The 23,758-nt window shown below is 48.5% G+C and overlaps 1 protein-coding gene across 4 annotated transcripts in view; it reads left to right on the plus strand.

The window, feature by feature from the left end:
* LOC149856527 (uncharacterized) overlaps positions 1-12,449 on the plus strand; it is a 35,744-nt gene extending 23,295 nt beyond the window's left edge. For all 4 annotated transcript variants that reach the window (XM_090064247.1, XM_090064246.1, XM_090064245.1 and 1 more), the window contains exon 3: positions 9,334-12,449. In XM_090064247.1, coding sequence (XP_089920373.1) covers positions 9,334-9,447 — 114 coding nt within the window. In that variant the 3' untranslated portion in view covers positions 9,448-12,449. The remainder of the gene's footprint in view (positions 1-9,333) is intronic.
* The last annotated feature ends 11,309 nt before the right edge of the window (positions 12,450-23,758 follow it).

Here is a 23,758-nt window from a genome sequence, read left to right on the forward strand (position 1 = left end):
AGTCAGAATCTCTATAGAGCAAGGTTTGTTTGCTGTACCAGAACTGAAGGCCTCTGGCTGAATCTATCAAGGCAGTTACAGGGTCTCTCTCAATGGACTGCAGTGGCAGAGATCTGAATTTGTTGTTAGGAGTATTCCCAGAGAGGTTAAAAAAAAAATACTGGGCCTGGGTCCTTAAATGGCTTCCAAATGATTCCATAGAGCCAAAGCTGGCACTGTAAGAGACACAACTTACCTGGAGCTAAGGGATCTTATTTGCAGATAGAATTCTTCATCCAATCTCCATACTTTAGTGGTTCAGAGAAAATGTAACTGTGATCTGACTTGCTCCCAGCATCTGGGTTTTATGGCAAAGCCTAAATTAGACTGATAAGGTCTTACAAAAATCAAACCCACGCTGACATTGAGATGAAGTAAAGAGATTGCTTTCACTGGATTTTTCTCCAGGTGAACCTAGGCACATTCAGGCAGTAGCATTAACTGAGGGGTGGGGTACACAAAAATAGTCACCACCACAGTTGGCATCTTCAGCCATGTAACAGCCAGTGCTGCCCAGGGTGTGGAGCTGCTCTGTTATGTCTTGTGGTTTACGTTCCTCCTTGCTGAACAGGGCTTGTTCCAAAATCCATTCAAATTGTTGGATATACTTCCTTTGATTTCCATGGGCTTGGGATCAGTATTGTAGCAAATACAGCTTTTCCTTCAACTGCAGCAGAAACAAAACAGAATTGATTTCAGTGGGTGAATCAAACAAGGGTGCTCAGTTAACTGTATTCCAAATGAGGTCTCCAACGATATCTCTGTGCCTGTCCCTTGGGCTCTCAGGCAGAGGCACTCTTGAGCATGCCAAATTCTGAAGGTGGATGGTAAGGCTATTCCAAAGCTCCCCATGGATGCTGTTGAGACCTTAGTCACCAGCAGCTTCTTTGGCACATTTTGCCATTTGGCATATGTGAACAGGAGTGGGTCAGTGAAGTGAGCTCAGGAGAGCATCAGGGACATGAGGCAAACATACCTCAAAGGAGCAGTGGTTGCACTTTAGCTCTCCACTTTATCCTGAAAGTGGTTCTCCACATTAACAATAATAGCTATGAACATGGTTTGCACTAAAAGGTCAGAGCCAGATGTATGGCTTCAGAATGTAAGTTCATGCTGAAAAAAGTCCTTGAATGACTCAGCAGAGCCCTATAACATAGCTGCAGGAATTAACCCCTAAAACACTAGCCAGATGACTGTGGCGGGCCAGTAGGGGGCATTCCTGCATTGAGCCACCTATCTCACTGCGCCCAACCACCTTCCAGGCTCCCGATTGCCTCCCTAGGGGTGCCTCGTGTCCGGCTGATCCCCTTCCTGGAGGACGCTTGCTAGCCTGGGGGGTAATGTAAGCTGCCACCATGCCGAGAAGGGATTTTCTTGGCCCTGTGTCCTCAGGGAAAACACAGGCCTAATAGCCCTACAGGTACTCGACCCAGTACAAGCACTTGGGGCACCTCCCCAAATCGGGGGCCAAAAAGGAAAGTCTCCCTTAGTCAGCAGACCTAAGGGGCCTCTTAGGCATAATTTAGACCCACCCCTCAATAACCCCTACATCGGTCACAAAGGAGAACTTTATTGATTACAGGGGGTAGTGTGAAAATAAGGTACAAGATAGAGCAATCTCATAGAAATCCCATAGAGCAAAACAGTCTGGCTGAGGTAGCCTTTTGATCGCGTATCTGAATTACTGCCAGCTATATATCTAATCAGATCTCAAGTAGCTTACTCACAAGCATCATCCCAAGGCTGTTGGAGATTCCCTCTGGAGGCAGGCTGTTCCTAGCTCGTGAGTTATGGGGGAGAGAACCAGTTTCAGATGGTAAGCTCCTCTAAGTCTGGAGTCCCCCACATGGCTGCTGCCCCCTCCTCCTGGGCAGTCTTAACTTATATAGCCCCTGTGACCTCATTCACCTGGTCCAATGGAGGCCAGCACCTGTTGGCTATCAGCCAGCCAATTTGAAATACATCACCATGTTGCAAAAATTTGCTATGGTTCGTTTCTCGGGAGGCAAAAAACTCTCAGTCACAGACACACTCCATTAGCAATACAAAAGGTATATATTTGCAAATAGGGTCAGAGAGAGAGACAAAAGATCAAACCCTCTGCCCGCGGGGAACACTTCTCAGCAGGCTTTTATCCCCTCTCTCCTGAGCACATGTACAGAAGCAGGAACTCTTACAACTCATTTCTGGTTCATACAAACATATATGAAATGACGTCACGTCATACATCGCATGTGTATTATAATTAACTACTTAAGTATGCGGGGCGGGTAGGCTTATATGTATTAGCTGATTGCGCTTGCTCAGAAAGTACTTTAGGTTACAAAAAGTTCAGACCCAAGGCCAAGATTGCAATTATTCTTATCTACCCTGAGAAATGTAGGGGGCATGAAAGGAAGTGTGATTTAGTGTAACAAAGAGATAGTAAATTTGCAGAACAAAGAGAGAGTGATACCTTAGTACAAAGAGCCCTTAGTAGCTTTTTTTTTTTCCTTCAATCTCCAGCCCCCCTTCTTCCACCAAGGAGACAAGGAGAGCTAGCAGCTGTGCTGTTCTAACAACACTATTGATAATGCATTTTTAATAATATTTCTAACAACCAGTTGCCCGGCAGACTCTAGCCCACCAGGTAGAAGCCCCTCACCCAGGTAGCTGATACCAGTCACATAGGCAGAGGGAGCAGGTTTCCCCCCTCCCTCAGGAATGTAGCCAGCTCAGGTTACCTAAAGAGATAGGGTAAAGGTGCATCTCCTCTCCTGGGCCCCTCCTAATCAAATTGTCACTGCACAGAGATTTTGGGGAGAAACAAAGGTGGCTTCCTGCCACAAGGACCCTGCTGCCTTTCAGACTGCTCTGGAAATTTGTTTTTAACCTTGTGTTCAGAGGTCTGAATTCTGTTTAAAGAAATATATAACCAACTGTTCCAGCAATACCACATCTAAGGCAACTGCTAAATTAGCAGCACTTAACAGAACACTAACTCCCGATTTCTGGTCACTCTCCACAATAGCAAACAAAACTAAGGAGCCCAAGATTTAGAAAGCCAACAGGTATTCCCAAGAGACTCATAGCTGCTTCTGCATGAGCTCTGCGGTTCCATCATGCTAGAACCAGAAAGATCTTTCAGGCCTATGGGTGACTGGTGCCGCTTTAGTTGGGGGGGGGGGGGCACATGCCTCCCCTTATGAGCAGTCCTGCCAAACAGCCAATCTTGCAGACCAGGAGGGGGACGTCCCCCCCCCCAGGCAATCCTGTGATGGCCAATCGCTGTGGCTTATCTCAGGAAGCGGCTACAGTGATCACAACAATCAGCCAGAGCTTGCGGGGGGGGGGGGGGGGGGGGGGGCGCCAGCACTCCCCCCAGCCCCCCCACCTATTGCAGCCAGTAAAGGGGTGCCCTGGTGCTCTCAGGGTGCACATGCACCCCCCTATTCATCGCCACTGTTCAGGCCCAAAGTGCCAATGCTCTGCAATGTCCAAACTACAGACAACTAGGCATTCACTAAGTAACAAGCAGTTTAAGGGGCACTTGCCTTCAGAGTGTCCTATGTTGGGCTCTGCCTGAATGCAGGAAGAAGATTGTCCCAGCAGGGACACCTTACTGGAACTGCCATCAATTTTGTCCCAATCAGGACACCATACTTGTAGGCTGGTATTATCCCCAGCCAGGGGATTCAAGATGAAAAAAAAAAAAAAGTCAGTTAGGGAGTGTGTCACAGGGCAGGGTCCTAGGGGTGGCTGTGAACTCCCTAGCGCCCCCTACTGTGCCAAGGTGATATTAAAAGCACCCTCACAATCTCGCTTACCATGTCTTTGATGTTAACAGTTTAAAGGAGGCTGTCCTTTGTCCTCTCTGACACGGTGCCCTGATGTATCCCAGTCTTAATTCTCTTTTGGGTGACTTGGTTCACCCCAGCCTTAGAGGCTGTGTGTAGCTCCAACTACCCCTGTACCATGCCCCAAGCCTCACAGATGTTCTGGACGTTTGGTCAATCCCTTTCCACACCCCCACAGGCACTCTCTGGCTCGTCTCGCACCTTGCACCCCCACGGGCACTCTGGCTTCTCTCGCACCTGCCCACACTGGGGCTAGGGTCAATGCACCCAAAATGTGGTGCCCTCTTTGGCACCAGGGCCCCCATGCTACTATGGAGCCACTATGAGGCCTCCTCCAGCCCGTAATAGCCTCACCCAGTCCTCCAGTCTTATAAAACTACAAACAGAAGCAATACCACCAGCCAATCAGCTCTAACACAAATCTAAGCCTCCGGGCTATAACATAAAGCTAAACCATACGGTCAAAACAACATTCAGTCCCTACTGGGAAATACTTCAACCCATGGCAGTAACCAGGGGGATGCTCATGCAGTCTGGCTGCTTCTCCTCCCCCCCTCCCCCCTCCCCCCCCCTTTCTCTCCCCCCTCCCTTTCCCTTTCCCTTTCCCTTTCCCTCTCTCTCTCCCTCTCTCCCTCCCCCTCCCCCTCTCTACACTGGCCGAGTTCCCCCTTCCCTGGCTGCTAGAGGGGAACTGCCCTCCTGGCCTCAGTCCTGGGCTTAAGAAGGGCCAAGCCCTGCCCCTTCCTGTCAGCTGGTTTTCACTGGTTGTCCTAGCAACCAGCACCTGTGCTGCCCTGGTGACTGGCAGCTGAGCCTCCCCCTTCTCGCCACTAGGGGTCTCTCCTGAGCCATTTCCACTTTCAGGTGCAGGGCACCTAAGTGCTCTGCAACAGGAAGCCTGGGAAAATTGCAGCCCAGGGATTGCCTTAGTAGGCTCTCCTTAAGCCCAGGAGTCTCCCCAACCCTAGGGGTGGTAGTAATAGGTGTGTGCTGAGTGAAGAGGTCTGGGAAGAGCTGGCAGCATTGCCTCATCCTGTGGGTGCATGCTGAAGCCTTTGTGAGTAGGCTGGAGGCCAGTGCAGCACCCAAGGGTAAAGCAGGAGAAAACAGACCCCTAGAAAGGGCCCTCAAAGTTAGTGAGCCAACTTCACAAATCCCTTTGGGTGGGGACATAGCCCCAGGGAGCCCCTAGAGAGTGGGCTGGATTCCCTGCTGGGATTGGAAACCGGTGGTTGGTAAAAGAGTGGGATAAACCGCCTGTGTGAGTGGCTGGGGAAAAGACTGTGGCAGAACTGTGTCAACTTGGGAAAAATAGATACCAGCAAGGGGAAGTTCCCTGTGTTGGCTAAGACCCGGGAAGGCATGGCATGAGGGGAAGCCTCAGTATCACAATACCTGCATCAAATAAGTCAACCTGCGGCCCTGGAGTTGGTGTCATCGTGTGTGTTTTGGCTTCTTCAACCACAATACGCACTTCCATGAAAGGGGCATCCTGGGATGTGATGGTCTTCATCTCCCTTGGAAAGGTAAGAGTCTGTTCTCTTACAGGTTATGCTCCCTATTGTTCTAAGTAATGCCAACCTGATGGGGGATGGGGAGTGGCTAGAGACTCTGCCAGTCTGCCTGGCAACCAGTGATGCATTTCAAATTGGTTGGATGGCAGCCAACAGGTGCTGGCCTCCATTGCATCAGGTAAATGAGGTAATAAGTTAAGGACTGCCCAGGAGGAGGGGCAGTAGCAATGATGAAAACTGAGAGAATAGCTGGACCATCTGAAACTTGCTCTTTCTCTTGAAACTCATGAACTGCCTGCCTCCAGAGTGAATCTCCACCTGCCTCTGGATGATCCTTGTGAGTAAGCTACCTAAGATCTAACTATATATATATAGCTTGCAGTAACTCAGATGCGTGATCAAAGGCTACCCAGCCATGCCAGTTTGCTCTATGGGATTTCTCTAATATTGCTCAACCCTGTACCCTATTCCAAACCTACTCCTTGTAACCAATAAAGTTCTCCTTTGTACCTAGCTTGGGAGACTTATTGGGAGTGGTTCTAGATTATGCCTTGGGATCCCCTTGGTTTGGCTAAGAGAGACCACTATTTGTGCTTCAGACTAAGGGTAGCACCCCAAGTTCTTGAAGTGAGTTGAGTCAAGGGCTACCAGGCCTGTGTTTCCCAGAGGGCACAGCACCAGGATCATTGCAGACCCTGAGTGGTGGTGGCACTACCCCCAGGCTAGCGCATGTGCTCCAGGAAGGGAGTCAGCCAGATGTAAGGCACCCCCAGGGAGGTACTCAGAGCCTGGAAAGTGGTTGGGTGCAGTAAGGTGAGTAGCTCAGTGCAGTAGCACCCCCTACTGGCCTGCCACAGAAGGCATCTAGTTTAAGCCCATCAATCTGTCAATCAGATATCTGTCAATCAAAATCTGTGAATCAAAACTATTTATAAAATACCTATACAACTATACAATACCTATATACCTATACAATACATATACACTATTAATACAATATCTATTGTATGGATAAGCACTACACAACTTGTTTCTTCATCAGACTCAGGATCTACTTTCTTTCCTGCACTGCTAATTTCTTCATTTTTGTCCTTTTTGAGGTGAAAAAAAAGCTGTCCTGCTTTTTATCTCATAGTGCAGTGCTTGTTTTGCATGCCAGAGTGAGAAGAACACTCTTGGCCTTGTTTCTCCAAGACACTGATACCTCCATGTTTTGTGTTAGCAAACCAACCTCAGCAGGTTGTTTTAATTGTTTGAAAACATACCAACAGACAGACATTCATACATGCGTAGGTGCATGCACACACACTCATGCTACAAATATGCTTCACCACTTGACTACCAACGGCACTCAGCACGTGTCTCAGCAAATGAACAAGCCCTTACATTGTAAGATTTGCTCAAATGTTTGAAAAACTGCATCCAAGCTTCCCCACTTACTGCATGGTGGGCCTTCCAACCCTGCTTAATGAAATTTCAATCTATTGTGATTTTTCCAATAAAAAATAACTGGCCACAAACCCTTCATTTTAATGTCTTGTGACTTTGCAGTGAAAATAACATTTAAGTTTATTGTGACACCAAGGACCAATTGTGCTTGGTGTCAGGCCCAGGGCTTGGGCCTGCCTGCTTATTAGAGTTCAGGTGAGGGAGGTCCCACCTTTTCTTATATGCATAGATGCATGAATAGTATTCCAAATTATTCACTAGTAAATAGAGTCACCAAATCTGTCAATCAGAATCTGTGAATCAGCTCCCCCCCCACCCGCACCCTGGACTAGTTGGCTTGCAGTGCTTTTACTGTGTTAATTTAGAAGCAAATGTACATGGGCATGTTAAATATCTAATATTAAATACCTAATTACCTAATATCCAAGACACTGATACCTCCTAGCTTTGTGATAGTAAAGCAACCTCATCAGGTTGTTTAATTGTTTGAAAACATACCAAGACACATACATACATTCATACATCCATGCATGTACACACACTCATGCTACTCAAGCAACATTTTAATTTTAGAATTGGTGCTGGCCAAAACCCATAATGCTTTACCACTTGACTACCAATGGCACTCCCCCGTCCCCTCACCCCCTCATGTGGTGGGTCGCCTTCCTACTGCTTACTAGTCATGTCTCAAACAATTAACAAGGCCTCCACATTGGAAGGTCTACAATATGGCTTGCTCCTCCATTTCTTAAGTGAGCTAGGCTAACCAACGTTTCAATCATTTCAGCTGTGCTATGAATAAATGAGATAAGATTACTTCACTGTTTAACAAACTTGCTTCTACTGGCCTGCCTTTGTGCACCTTGGCACCCAGGCATGGTGCTTGGGCCAAGGGCCTCCCTCCTGCTTGCCTGCTGCCTGGCCTGCCTTGGTGTGCGTTAGTACCTAGGCATGATGCATGGGCCAAGGACCTCCCTCCCACTTGTCTGCTGCCTGGCCTGCCTTGGTGCATCTTACCCGTACATTGGGACTGGGGGTAAAAAAAAGCATTGGACCTCCCATAACAGTCCACTCTGCAACTCTTTCTAGTAATACCATCACTCCATAAACACCCCCAAGCAAAGGATCCCCATGCTGAGGTGGGCAGTGCGGAAGTGGTCATCACATTGTCTTCCAACCTATCCACCAATCTGCCTATGAAAGAAAACATGCCACACATAACAAACAATTTCAAATCTTTATTGCAAAAATGTGGAGCACTTAACTTTGTTTTTTTATCAAAAAAGGAATAATTTAAAAAGATTTAAATAAGAAATAAAAAAAAAATTTTAAGAGAGTAAAATAGACAAAAAGTAGGGAAAACATGGGATTTTCCTCCCCAACACCTATACAGCATTGCTTATTTACACTATCTATAAACTATCTATATAATACTTATACACCTATACAATACCAAATGCTGATGGCTCTGGTCTATACTTTAACTTTACTGTTACATAAACTATAAACACTCTAGATTATTACACTCCCTCCCTCACTCAAAAAAAATGCAAACAAAACTAAAGAACACAAAGACGAATAATCTCTGATGCTTTTAGTAGAAATATTGTAAGTAGTTGATGCTAACTATTACTATTAAGTTCTGAAATTGTGAATGTTATTTTCTGTGTTGTTTTTTTGGCTCTGCCCTGCATGGGCGGGTGGGTGGTTTCTCAGTGTATGCTTGGATTCGTACAAATGTAACTCACTCACTGTTTTAGTCTTGAAAAGAAAAAAAATGGTAAATAAAAATCATTATAGGATTTTTAAAAGAGAATGATTCATGTGACTCCTGTTTTTTGTGAAACTGTCTTGCATTCATGCATGCAGCTGACTCGCCATGCCCAAGCATTAGACTCAGAAGAGTTTCTAATTGCCCTCCTTCAAATGTTAAGGAAAGCTTTCCCATGCCTGCCCCAGTATTGCAGCTTGCCTGTTGGGCTTGGGATGGGGCACTCTGTGTGGAGGTGGGGACCGGGGGAGTCTCTTGAAAAAAGGTGCTGTGCCCTCAGCTTGCCAGGATCACCGTACATTGGGATTGGGGATGCAACAAGCATTTTGGACAAGCATTTGACCTCCCGTAACAGTTCACCCTGCAACTCTTTCCAGTAATGCCATCACTCAGATACACCCAGCCAAGCAAAGGATCCCCATGCTGAGACAGATCCCCATGAGCACAGGATCCCCGCGCACAGTCATCACCTCTCCCAACCCACCCCTGACTGCCAATCTGCCTATGAAAGTGCCAATCTGCCTATGAAAGAAAACATGTCACACAACTAGTACAATTTCAAATCTTTATTTTGAAAATGAGGTGTAATTATAATATTTGTCTACTAAAAAATTAAAAATTATAGAGTTACTATAAAATATAATGAATCATTTAAATCATTGAAAAATCTAATGGGTGGATGTCGATTTATGCTTTTTTTAATGCTGAAAATTTTCAATTTCAGATTTCCAAAGTATCCTGCATGGAGGGGAAGAAAGAAAAAGAATGGGATTTTGAACCAATAAAAGTGCAAACACCGCCTGCAGACCCCACCCCCAAGTCAGTGGGACATGTCTGATATTACCTATATATCACTAGGGATGCTGCACATCCTGGGCGGTGGGTCTCGCAGGCAGCATCCACCTGAACTATTTGTTGTGGTTCTGGAATGAAATTGTCAATTATAAGAAATAGAAAAGTTTGAAATATTGAAGTTTTAAGGGGTACCACACTCCAAACGTAGTTGCAAACTTACCATTCTGGTGATGATGCTGTGCTATCTAGTGCTGAACACTATGGTGGGGACAGTGGGCGGGGGCATGGGTTGGGGGGACGACACAGGCACGAGGTGGGGGAGCACATACACTACCCCGGTAGAGGTAGAGACAAACTGCCAGGGAATAGTAAACAGTCACAGAACTTTGCAATATGGGTTAATTATTTAATAATCTTTGTTAATTATTCTGTGCCCCCACAATGTGGGCTTGGAGAGGCAGTACACAGGTGGAGAAGCATGTACAGAGGTGTGTGGGGAAGAATCTGTGTTTTGCAGGGGTCTGGACTGAGAACAGCCTCTGCAGACTGCAGGACACCTGGGCCTAGGTGGGATAGCCTGAGACAGCTGGAGCCCTCAAAACACATGATGAGAGGAGAAAGGGACTGCCTCTCCTTCCATCCTTTGAGCATAAGTTAGGGTAAATAGTCTTTAGTTCTGAATAATTAATTGGGGGATTAATATAATGAGTATTTAGCATAGTGTATAAGTCAGTAGTCACCAACTGGTAGATCGTGATTGACTGGTTGATTGTGGAGTCTCTGACAGTTGATCTCAGTCTCAGTCCTAGGGTTACCGTATGTCCCGGTTTTTCCAAACATGTCCTCTTTTTTGGACCTCTGTCCTCATGTCCAGGCAGGTTTTTAACATGTGAGCAAATGTCCAGGTTTTTGCTTTGCCTCTGCTTTCCAAGGCTAGATCCTTGGGGCTGGGAGCAGTAGGCAAGGTGATTGGCTGCTGGGGGTCATGTGGTTTGTACACGGGCCCTGGTAAACTGCTCCCAGGTAAGAGACACAGCTTGCGTTTATATGTGTGTGTGTGTGTGTGTGTGTGTGTGTGTATGCACAGTGTGGACAGCAGGGCTGGTAGGGCAGGGACTGTGGGTCAGGAGTGAGGGGTACCAGCAGCGTTGGAGGGGCAGGGAGCTGAAGGTTGGGAGTATGGGGCACTGGGGGTGCAGGGGCTTGGGACTGAGGGGCAGAGGCAGGACATGAGCATATCACTCCCCCCAATATAACCCTCCTCTCTCTCCTCCCCCCAACCCCACCTTTCCTTCCTGCCCACAGGTGTCCTCTGTTTTTTGACTGGAACTATGGTAACTTTATATAAATATGTACTGTCATTTCTACATTTTCTTTGAGGTAGATCCTGGGTTGCACTTTAATTTGAAAAGTGATCTTGTGCTTAAAAAGGTTGGAGACCACTGATATAAGTTATTAGCTTTACATCTGTCAACTTGATCAACTCTTAAGTGTAAATAGTTATTAACTGTTATTTTTGTATAAACTCACCATTGTTGTATTGCAAATAGAGTGTTTAAAGTTTTTGATATCATTTAATATTCATCTGCATGTTATAATTATTCCTGTATATAATTAAAATCTGCAAACAGTTACTCTTGAGTCTGCACGGTCTCTCCACTGTGAAAGGGAGCCCCTGAAGGAGGAGGTAGATGTGTAACCCCAGAGAAGGGGTGGCAGTGAGGGCCTGAAAGAGGGTTGAATAGGGCTGAGGGTCAGTCTGGAGGGCAGCCCAAGGGGATGAGCTGAGTAGGTCTGTGGGACAGGCTGAAGGGCAGCACATGGGCCAACCCCTGGAGAGCAAGTTGAGGGAAGTGTGGAGCCCCAGAAAGGGGGAACAGAGGGCTTGGAGCCCAGTATGTTGGCCCAGGGGCCTAGTGTATGTTTATGTAAAACTGCCCCAGGAGTGGCCAGGGCAAGCTTGTCCAAGGTCAGGAATGTGGCTGGCCAGTACCCAGGAAAGGGTCACAGGAGAGGCCCAAAGGACTATATGTCTGCCACCCAAAATTTAATACAGATAAAGCCTATGGCCTATGGGAGCCACTCCAAGAGGAAGCAGAGTAGAACAAGTTGCTGATGCAAGAAAGAAACCCTGTGAAAGGGTGGAGTGTGAGAGGTCCTAGTGAGAGGAGGGTGGAGTGAATGTCTGTGTGAAAGGGGCCTGACAGTAAGGGCTAAACTTGGCCCAGCTCTAGGCTGGGAGCATAATGACACCATGGATGCCATATTCAAGGCATGGGCTGCGGTGTAGAGGAAGTTCAGAGCTGCAGATAGTGCCCCCTGGCATCAGAGCATGTAATGGGCAGTCTCCCACATTTTCCACCAGGTTATGGGAACAGCAAAGTCATGGCAGGTGAGACAGGGCAGACTGACCCATAGAGACAGGTGGGCAGGCCGGCATGAGACTTGGCCCTGAGCGTGCCCCTGTCACAGGCTGCCATTGCAAGCCTCATCATTTGGCTAAGCTACAAAGCAAACTGGAAGCAAAGATCACATTTAAGAAGATGACACTGTTTTGCAGGAGGTTGGAGAAATAAATGGCCAAATGATGGACAAATAAAACAAAGAATGATGGATACAGGTAATCTGTCTAAGTCCATTAAGTCTGATATAACTGCCCTAAATTACAAATTGCCACAACACACCCCAGTAGAACCTTCTGCAAGCATGGGTGGATGTTGTGCTTTTTTGTCCAAGGACAGATGACCGCAAAACCTGGAAACAATGTGAAGGTTGTAAGCAATTTGCTTGTGTGCACCACAGTATATTACTGCTGCTTTGTGAGGAATCCACTATTTATTTAAAACAGTTAGGAAATCTTTTTGGAAGTAATTGTTAGTTTGAAAACTGTGTGAACTGCAGACTTAGCAAATTGTTCATTCATGTTTTGAAACTTTAAAAAATGTTTAAATTTTGTTCATAATTCTAGTTAAATAATATTTTGGGTTCAAATCATCATAAATACTCTTTCAAACAATCTGTATGTTTAATAAATAGGTTTTCATACATTTATATTGTTGTCACTAGTCCAATTTTTTCATGTGGGTGGGGTTACCCCATGAAACAGACAATGTTGAATTGCGGGGTAAGAAGTTACCCCATGAGATCAAAAATGGTTATTTTTTTATGAGAACAGATGAGGTTATTGACCCACAGTCCCTGCCCTACCAGCCCTGCTGTCCACACTGTGCACATGCACAAAACAGGTTATTGACAAGAGGATCAAAACAACTTAAAAGGAACTAGGACATCACGGTAAAAAAATATAAGAAAATCCTAAACCACATCAGATCCCAGTTTTGTTTGGTGAACACTTGACCCAATAAAAGGGTCTTGCAGAGCTCCCAAAAGATGGGCTCTGGTGAGTCTCAAGAGGGAGGGTTTGCCAGAGCTGAGGAACAACTGTGAAAAATGACCTCACATGCTTTTTTGCTTAATGGACTTGTCACACTCATGGTGCTTGTAGTAGGTTGCTCTTAGGTCATGTTAGGAATTAGAATGGGGCATAAGGGAGAAGGCAATCCTTTAGGTATGTGGTACCAAGGCCATCTAGGTCAAAATCAGCACTGTGAATAGCTATTTAGCTATTGGGAGCCAATACAGATTCTGGAATACCTAAGTTATATGCTTCTAGCAACCCAGCCCTGTCAAATGGTGTGCCACTGTGCTCTGCACCACCTGAAACTTCCAGACAATCTTCAAAGACTGAGGTGCAGAAGATCCAAGGCTGTGAACCTCTATCCTTGGGAAAACACTGGAAACAATCATTAAAGAATGCATTTCTGAAGGCCCAGCAGGGGAAATGATGCTGAAAGGTAACCAGCACAGATTCATCACAGGTAGATCCTACCTGACAAACCTTATAGCATTTTATGCGCAGGTAACTCACTGCCTTGACACTGGAACTGAGGCAGATGTCATCTACTTGAACTTTAAGAAGGCCTTCAATACTGTTTTGCAAACTATTCTAATAAGGAAGCTAGCAGGCTGTGGCGTGGATGCTTAAGCAGTCAGGTGGGTGGCAAACTGGCTTAGGGACCACACCCAAAGGGTGGTGGTGGATGGGTCATTTTTGACCTGGAAGGACATAGGCAGTGGTGTCCCGCAGGCATCAGTCCTTGGGCCAGTGTTATTTAATATTTTCATCAGCGATTTGGATGAGGGTGTGGAGAGCACCCTGTCCAAGTTCACAATGACACCAAGTTATGGGGCAAAGCTAACACACCAGAGGGCAGGGAGCAGATTCAGGCCAATCTGGACAGGTTAGGTCAATGGGCAGAATGAAACAGAATGCAATTCAACAAAGACAAATGCAAGGTACTCAACCTAGGGACGAGAAATCCCAGCACACCTATAGGTTGGGGGATGACCTCCTTAGCAGCTCAGCAGCTGAGAGGGATCTTGGCGTCATAGTTGATGCCAAGATGCACATCAGCTGACAGTGTAACAAAGCCATCAACAAAGCCAATCGCACCTTATCATGCATTAGCAAATGCATAACCAATAGATCAAGGGAGGTGATGCTCCCCTTCTATGCAGTATTAGTCAGGCCACAGTTGGAGTACTGTGTGCTGCACTTCAAGAGGGATGCAGAGAATCTGGATACCATCCAGAGGAGGGCCACTCATATGATTAGTGGCCTCTGTACAAAACCCTATAAGGAGAGATTGAGAGATCTGGATCTCTTCAGCCTTCACAAGTGTTACCTGTCCACTCCATGTTTTGGGGGAACCCTGACACAGGACACAGACTGTCTGACTCACAAAGAATCGCCACCCCCCCCCCACCTAAACACAAACTGATTAAGATGCAGTGAGAGACACACCTAAAACCCTCCAGATAAGGGTGACAAAGGTGCAACAACTGCCCTAGGTCTCTTTTGCATCTGAGATGGGAACAGATGACCATTCATTTACATGAGAGATGGAGAACAGAAAACCTGAAGCAGAGACTGCAGTGAATTCTGGGATCAGCAAAGCAGGGAAGCACTGTATGATGGGGAAGCTGTGTTCCAAATGCTAATCAACCCACACACCCAGCTCAGCATTTATCAGACCAGTTCTAATCTGGATTTACAAAGGACTTTTCCTCCCCGCCCCCCCCCCCACCTCTAAGCAAAAGTAAGTTTATTAGGCATCTCGGGCCGTACATTCCCTGGTCCCACTATGGGAGGCCTATGTAAACTTAATTGGCTACAACTCGGTTGCCGGGTTAGGGAATGCTGAGGCAAGAGACCGAGTCAGAGGGGGTATGGGCAACATTTGAACAATGGTACAGGGTTCATCACAGCGTCCAGCCCATTGGAGCCCTGACCACAAGTGTTGTCATACTTTTCCCGAGACAACTGGTGGAAGTCCTTTCCACAACAGGATATGAACACTCCAATAATTGCCTTAAGTCTGTTAAAAGACGATAGTAAGATCTGGAGAAGTCATGCTAAGCTGAGGCTTGTTCACAGCAAGTAAAAATCCAAAAACCCTGATGCTGCAATCTATTGTTTCTGAAGACACTAGGAGATAGCCCATCAAGTATATCTGCTATCCATAGGAATGTCAAGCTGGCTCCAAGTAGATGTTTCCTGAGTATCAATCAAGTTCCTGAGATGTTCCACCCAGATAACCTCTTGTCAAAAGAGAGGACAATTTGATTTACACTATTGAGAATGCCTGAAAGAAGCTGAACTGGGGGTATAAAAATCTGTAAAAGAAGCAGCAGTGTGCTTCCTTCTGGAGAGGCTGCAGGAGGAAGATCATCTCCCTTCAAGGATCGTGCTGAGAACTTTGACCTGTCAGTTTTGCAACCCGAGTGCCTTGGACTGGTGAGATCCCAGCTCTCTCTCTTTTCTCTTCTCTCTCTCTAAGCATAGATTTCTAAACTTGAACTGTATTAGTTAAGCTTGAGCTAAGTTTCCCCAAATACTTAGTGAAACCAGGGTATACTGTGACTGTTAGTGTTTGTTTTTCCTTTGCATGTCTATCACTACTGTGGCGGAATGCCGGGCTAGCGGTTCTGGCACCGCTTAGGGGAGCCGCGGGCTTTGCAGAGCTGTGCGAGCGCATGGCTTGTGGGGCGGGATTGGAGGTAGCTTTATAGCCGCCCTCAAGGTTCGCCGAGTTGGCACAAGTAGATGACTTAGAGTAAGTTGTTAATGTTTCTTAATTTATAGGGTGTCCGTTGGTTCATGAGGTTCCAGAGCCAGCCCTTGCTCTCCAACAGTGGAACTAGTCCAAAGCTAGGTGCGGCTGCCAGCTCCGTAGTCCCAGAACTGGTCAACGGCTCATTTAGATGGGATGTTAGTAATAGAAGTTATTATAGAGTAGATATAGGATAAAACAAAAAGATTTTATTCACTCACCTGGCCTCACCCTCTTATGAATAAGAGGGGAGGCCGGTTGGAATGAAGCTGCAGTAAATACAAGTATAGTGAGCATAGATATGCTGTCTAAGCTACGATGAGAGGCAGTCGAGGAGTGGAGTCTCCGATGTTTCTTCAGTTACAGTATGCTGGATACAAAGGGGGTCTGTTGGTTCACGGGGTTCCAGAGCCAGCCCTTGCGTTCCAACAGTGGAACAAGTCCAAAGCTAGGTACGGCTGCCGGCTCTGTAGTCCCAGAACTGGTCAACAGCTCATGAGTGGAATATACAGTACAAAACTGTAACACGGTGAATCGTTGTTAGTTGTCGGATTTTCAAGGCCTTTGTCTTCGCTGGGGTACGCCCAGATAGAGAGGCTGAGAACCGGTCTATAGGGTGACCGGGCCTATAGAGTTTTCCGGTCGTCGTCTCTGCTGTTTTCTGTTTCTTTGCCTCTGTATAGATGTTGGATGGACTGCCTCTGTGACACTAACTATGATATAAGCTGAGCATACAGGGATAGGATAGTTTCTTTTACATAGTAATTGCTAGGCAGACTTTTTACATAAGTTTCATTTCTGCAAAAATAACACTTCTAGATAAGAAATAAAATCTACAAAATGTGCATGTGTAGCTTAATGCCAACAGAGAAAAATACAAAGAGTTCATTTAGCTTACTAGTTAAGACTTCAAGGTTACATAAATGTGAGAGTGCCACGCAGCAGTTATACAGAAGAAAAAAAATAAAACAGTTACAACTACTAGTGTCAATATATATTTCATCTACTTAGCAATAAATAACTTTTATAGTCAAACTGGTGGTAACTGGGTATATTTTGCCGCCTTTACTTCTCTTTCCCCACTCGCTCTGTAGCAACACCCCTCTTACCTAAGCTAAAGATCCCTGTGAAGCCTAGAAATACTGTGGGGTCTGCTCATCAAGAGACCAAAAGATTGGGACGTGCTGCGTTCGAAACACATAAGGGGATCAGCTTGTACAGGCTGATTGACCCAGTTTGGCTCAGACGTGCCCTAATGAACTGAATGCTGGCCCATGAGGGTGTCATCTGGACACCCAGCCAGATTCAAAGGTATTCCGTTTAACTGTGTGCTTGTGTCTCCCTGTAGTTTATTGTTGCTCTGATGAACTGATTCTTGGCATATGAGGGCGTCAGCCTGTCCATACTCATCAACCCGGCCTGGTCAGGCGTGTCAGGTTAATCTGTGTGTTTGTGTGTATGACTGATTTGGGGACTGGAGGAACCCAGCCCCACTGAACTGAATCCTGCAAGATAGCTCCATTGGGGGTGAGGGCTTGCAGAAGGGAGAGATACAGCTCCATACAGAAACACAAGTAACACAAGCAGCACATTGATAGAATTACCAGGACCATAGATTTCATAGATTTCATAGACATTAGGGCTGGAAGGGACCTCGGGAGATCATCGAGTCCAGCCCCCTGCCCAAAGGGCAGGAAGTCAGCTGGGGTCATAGGATCCCAGCAAGATAAGCATCCAATTTACTCTTGAAGGTGTTCAATGTAGGTGCTTGAACCACCTCCACTGGCAGACTGTTCCAGACCTTGGGGGCTCGGACAGTAAAGAAATTCTTCCCTATGTCCAGCCTGAAACGGTCTTGCAGGAGTTTGTGACCGTTCGTTTGTGACCACAGCCCTAATAAATGAGCACACCCCAAAGTAGTGGGCAAATCTGGTAACACAAGAGACATCTAAGGGGAGACGTTGTAGCAGCCTATAAGTTTATCAAGGGAGGACAACTGAGAGTTGGAGATTCACTACTTACTAGGGTACCCCTAGGAGTAGCTAGGAATAACGGGTACAAACTAGTGGAGAGTAGATTCAGGTTAGACATTAGGAAGAAATTTTTCACAGTAAGGTTAGCCAGAATCTGGAACGGGCTGCCAAGAGAGGTGGCACTATCACCTAACTTGAAGGTCTTCAAGAGAAGGCTAGATAGGCACCTGACTGGGCCATCTGATCTTGGTCCTTTTTCTGTCTGGGGCAGGGGGTGGGACACAATTATTCTTTGGGGTCCCTTCTGACTCTACAATCTATGAATCTAGGAAAACTGAGTGGCAAGGGGAGGCTGAACCCCATCAATGATAGGTGTCTCAGTATTCTCCAAGTTATGCGGTCTGTCCACCACCACACAAACAACCTGTAAGTGCTGACAGTGTGGAGGCACAACTCCTCATCGCTGCCATCGCAACTGCCAGGTATTGGTTCTGGCTGGGCTGCAGTCCTGAACCCTGCCACCATTATGTCAATCACGGAGGGTGGGGTTCATGGGCCCCTATAACCACCCCCATGAGCATTGTCTATGCACTACCATCACCTCTGTCTTGTTTGGATTTAGCTGGATTACTTCCTTAATTGACTGGTGCTTCTGCTTCTGCACTCCCCCACAACTGCCTCATTGTATCTACTCCTGTGTGTTCCTGCCTTCTGCTGAGGCCTGAAGGGCTTCTGGACTGAGCTTCCACAAACAAAGCCCCTCCACCACTCCAGCCATCTTTTACATCTACCTCAGCAGTCTTCCCTGTGTGTTTCTTTCCCTGTTGTGGTAAGTCCTGTGGTCCACTCCCCCTGCCCTGGTATTTGTTGTGTGGCTGAATAAACTAGCTCAAGTCTCCCTAGCTCTTGTGTGTGTGTTCTCTCCCTACCTTCCCCAAGCATAGCCCGGACAGTTTCCTGTGGGGCTGTAGCTCAGTGAACTTCAGCCCCTTCCCCCACTTTCCCACCCCTTTCCCCACAAGCCCCAGCTGCTTCTACTGGATTCACCTGCGCCACTGTCTATTTTGCTTTTCTTTATTGATTTCCCTTTCCCCTATGTGGAAAAAATGGCAGGGCAGGAACCTTCTTGGGGGGCAGATGCCCCCACAGAACTTCCTGTAGCCCCAATTATGGGGGCAGATCCTAGCCAAGCCCCCAAGGTGATGCATGCCCTTGCAGTCCCCACCCCAGAGACAGAGTCCAAACAACCTCCTCCAAGGGTAGAGAAGCCTGAGAGCTCTGCTGCAGGGCCAAGTGAGACTCCAGAAGGGAGCCAACAGGGTCAGAAGGTCTCCCCTGGCCAGGCCCCTCCCAGAGGTGTTCACAAGCCCCCTTCCACACCATCAGGGACCAAGGGCAAGGCAGTGGGTAGGGCTTCTCTTCAGCCTCCTCCACAGCTGGGGGTGGGAAGACCACTGGCACCTGAGGAGACCAGGTATGCCACACCAACCACCATGCACACTTAGCCTGTTCCTGGCCATAGCCCTGGCCCCACCAATGCAGCCCCTCAGCAGTGGAACCACAGCTATGTACAGGTGGCTGCAGGGAGACTCACAGCTGTGGGGCCTGGACCCTCTACCACTGGCCCTTCCAGCTCCATCAGTGGGGGCCCCTTTCTGGCACTTGTCTGCAGGCATGGGCTAAAGAACCAACTGCCCAAGCAGAAGAACTTCCATTTTGAGACCTGGGTGCAACCTCTGGCTCAGATAGTGGGCCCCCAAGATTGTGGCAGCCTCCCATTTTCATGGCTAGGGGTTTTTTTTCCTTGCCTCAAACACCACTGCACAAAAGGTGGTGAAGAGGCTCATGGTGGTGGGTGAGTACGTCCCTCTCGAGCCTCTAGAAGAGCTGGGGACCAGGGTGGTCCTTAGCTCCCTCCCTCCTTCCCTATATCCCTGTAGCAGAGCACTAAGGTGCCGGAGTAGTAGCTCAGGTGCTGGTTGCTAGGGGCAACCAGGATGAGGTAAGGGCCCACACCTGGTGAGTCAGCTGACTGGAAGGGGCAGGGCTGACTACTGTAGAACCCTGACTGGAGGCTATGAGTGCTATCTGTCCTCTGGCAGCCAGGAAGAAGGAGTACTTCCTGAATGTGGGAAAGAGAATAAGGCCTGAATGTACCAGCTGCTAGGTACACGGATGAGAGATGTGGTGTGGTTTGGAGGATGTTTACCCATGAGGTTTAGCTTTGTGTTATAGCCCAGGGGCTTCATAGTTTCATAGTTCTAGGGTCAGAAGGGACCTGAGTAGATCATCTAGTCCGACCCCCTGCCATGGCAGGAAAGAATACTGGGGTCAAACGACCCCAGCAAGGTGTTCATCTAACCTCCTCTTAAAGACCCCCGGAGTACGGGCCAGCATCACTTCTCTTGGAAGTTGGTTCCAGACCCTAGCCGCCCTGACTGTGAAGTCCTGATATCTAGCCTAAATCTACCCTCTACCAGCTTGTGACCATTATTCCTGGTCACTCCGGCAGTGCTCAGGGGAACAGGGACTTCCCCAGTGCCTGCTGATCCCCCCTGACTAGTTTGTAACAGGCCACTAGATCCCCCCTCAGCCTTCTCTTCTGGAGGCTGAACAGGTTCAGGTCCCATAGCCTCACCTCATAGGGCCTGCCCTGCTGCCCCCTGATCATACGAGTAGCCCGCCTCTGGACCCTCTCCATGTTGTCCACATCCCTCTTGAAGTGTGGTGCCCAGAACTGGACGCAGTACTCCAGCTGTGGCCTGACCAGTGCTGCATACAGGGGGAGGATCACCTCCTTGGAGCTGCTTGAGATGCATCTGTGGATGCATGACAAGGTGCAGTTGGCCTTCCTGACTGCTTCCCCACACTGCCGACCCATGTTCATCAATGATGACTCCAAGATCCTTTTCTGCCTCTGTACTGACAAGAATGGAGTTCCCCAACCTGTAGGTATGGTGCTGGTTGTTCCTCCCCAGGTGCATCACTTTGCACTTGTCAGTGTTGAATCCCATCCTGTTCTCATCCACCCACCCTTGTAACCTGTCTAGGTCTGGCTGTAGCCTATTGCTCCCTTCTAGAGTGCCCACATCCCCCCACATTTTAGTGTCATCAGCAAATTTAAACAGGGTGCTTTTTACCCCCTTGTCCAAGTCGCTGATGAAGATGTTGAACAGTGCAGGCCCAAGGACGGAGCCCTGCGGAACCCCACTGCCCACATCCCTCCAGGTCGAAAATGACCCATCCACCACCACTCTCTGGGTGCGGCCCTCCAGCCAGTTGGCAACCCAATTGACTGTGTGGGTGTCGACACCACAGTCCCCCAGTTTCTTAATGAGCAGGGTGAGAGACAGTGTCGAAGGCCTTCCAAAAGTCCAGGAAGACTATGTCCACTGCTACCCCTGCATCTAATGATTTGGTGATCTGATCATAGAAGGCCACCAGGTTGGTCTGACAGGACCTGCCACTGATGAACCCGTGTTGGTTGCCCCTAAGCATGAAATCCCCTGCTGGCCCCTCATGGATGTGTGCCAGCATAATTTTCTCGAACAGCTTGCCTAGGATCAAAGTAATACTAACTGGCCTATAGTTTCCCGGGTCCTCCTTCTTCCCCTTTTTGAAGATGGGAACCACGTTGGCCCTCTTCCAGTCCTCTGGCACCACACCAGAGCACCACGAGTGCTCGTAAAGCCACGCCAGGGGTCCTGCAATGACCTCAGCCAATTCCTTTAGTACTCTAGGGTGGAGATCGTCCGGACCGGCTGACTTGAATACGTCCAGTCCCTCCAGAAGCTCCCTAACTAGTTCCTCACTAACCCTTGGCCCAGGTGTGCCTCCCCTGGGGCCTGAGGGGGGCCCAGCGGGGGGGCGGCTGTTCCGGTCCCTGCTTAGGAAGATGGAGGCAAAGAAATCGTTAAATATGTTGGCTTTATCGTCTGGTGTGATGACCAAATTTCCTAACGTGTCCTGCAGGGGCTCCACATTACCCGGAACCTTCTTTTTACCCCCTATGTATTTAAAGAAGGACTTCTTATTGTCCTTAATCTCGGGAAGCTAGTCCCAGTTCCATCTCTGCCTTGGCCTTCCTGACTGCCCCCCTACATCCCGAGCAACTGCAGTATAGTCATCCCTGGTGATGTCCCCTCTTTTCCACTGGGTGTACGCCTCCCTTTTAGCTAGGAGACATTCCCGGATGCTTTTGGTGAGCCATGGGGGCTTGTGTGCCCTCCTGCTCCCTTTGATCCTCATTGGGATTACCTCTCTTTGGGCTTGGAGGATCGTCTCCTTGAGGAGCGACCACTCTCCTTGGACACCTGGCTCCCCTCCCCTCTGGGACCTCAGTGCATCCCTGACTATTCTCCTTAGCTCGGTGAAGTTTGCCCTCCTGAAATCTAGGGTTGCTGCCTTGCTGCAGGCCTTTGCCACCTTGCGCTGGATGGTGAATTCCAGCAGGCGATGATCACTGTCGCCCAGGTGGTCGAGCACCCGCAGCCCCCTCACCAGGTCATCTCCCATGGCCAGCACCAGGTCCAACAAGGCGTCTCCCCTGGTGGGGCTGTGCACCTCCTGGGTTAGATGGAGGTCCTGCATTCTGGCTAAGAACCTACGTGAGCGGTCAGACCTGGCTGACTGCTCTTCCCAGCAGATGTCTGGGAAGTTCAGGTCCCCCAGGACTACCACATCCTACCTCCATGAGCTGACCTAAGAATTCTTGGTCGAGCTCTTCCCCTTGGTTGGGAGGTCTGTAGTAGACCCCCACTGTTAAGTCTCTTTCCCCTCAACTGCCCTGTAATCTAACCCAAAGCACTTCAGAGTTCCCTTCCGCTGATTCTTTATTAATTGATGAGGATGTGTATTCCTCCTTAATGTAGAGTGCCACGCCCCCACCTTTCCTCCCTGTCCTGTCCCTCCTGTACAGCCTATAGCCCTTGACATTAACCACCCAGTTGTGTGTTGAGTCCCACCACATTTCAGTGATCCCCACTATGTCTGGGTTGGTGTCAGCCAGCAGGAGGGTGAGTTCCTCCTGCTTGTTTCCCATACTACGGGCGTTTGTGTAGAGGCATTTGAGGCCTCCTATGGATGTGTGTACTGGCCCCCTAATCACAGCATTGCCCTGGCCCTTGTCACTTACCTGTGTATACGTTTCACTCGTTGGTCTAGGCTGGGCAGTACTTGCGGGCGTTGCTTGGTCTGGGAGTCCTATGATTCCTCCACCCTCGTCTTCCCCTTTGAATCTTCGCTCCAGGTAGGCAGTAAACCTCACATGCTGAGGGGTCCTGGCGACAGATGGGGCCCTCCGTACCTCTCAGGACAGAGTCACCTATGACGATCACGCAACGCTTTCTCCTCCTGGCCTGCTTGTCTCCTTCAGCCTGCACAGGATGTGGAGAGCATGGAGTTGCCTCCTCCCCGGTGTCCTCCTCTCCTTCATTCTCCTCCATGGTTGCCAGGGCCTTGTACCTGTTCTCCAGCCAGACTGGAGGAACTGGTACTGCTGTGTTACAAGCAGCCCTGGTTCAGGAGGTGACCATCTGCCGCTCTGCAGTGGAGGGCACTTCTTGAGGTGCATCATCCTTTGGTGCACAACTCTGCAGGGAAAGAAAATATCTGTCAATTTCTTCCTCTACCTCCCTGATTCCCCTCAGTCTGCTAACCTCCTCCTGGAGCTCCCTCACCTGCGCCTCCAGGGCCCTAAGGCAGGCGCCTGCAGGACAGGTGTGGGGGTCCCCAGTCCCTGCCCCCCCAGGCCTTGCTGGGCAACTCCCGCAGGCCAGGGGGTTGGGGGACGCCTGCAGGACTGTGTTATTGTTTTTGTTGTTGTTACACTGGAGGACTGGGTGAGGCTATTGGGGTTGGAGGAGGCCTCATAGGGGCTCCACGGTAGTGTGGGGACCCCAGTGCCAGAGAGGGCACAACATTCAGAGGTTCATCGACCCCAGTTGCGAGAAGCCCCAGAGCGGGCAGTTGCGAGAAGCCCCAGAGTGGGCAGTTGCGAGAAGTGCTGGAGTGGGGGCAGTGACTGATGAGTGCCAGAGAACATGGTTGCGAGGCAAGCCAGAAGCGCCAGTGTGGCACAGGAGAGTGAAATCGATCAAACAACGTCCAGTACATCTGCAAGGCTTGGGGGCATGGTACAGGGGTGGTTGAAGCCATGCATAGCCCGTAAGGCTGGGGTGCCTGGAACCCCATTATAGAACTGAGCCAC

This window comes from Crocodylus siamensis, chromosome 10, assembly GCF_052110815.1.
Source record: "Crocodylus siamensis isolate JL-2025a chromosome 10, ASM5211081v1, whole genome shotgun sequence".
NCBI lineage: Eukaryota > Metazoa > Chordata > Crocodylia > Crocodylidae > Crocodylus > Crocodylus siamensis.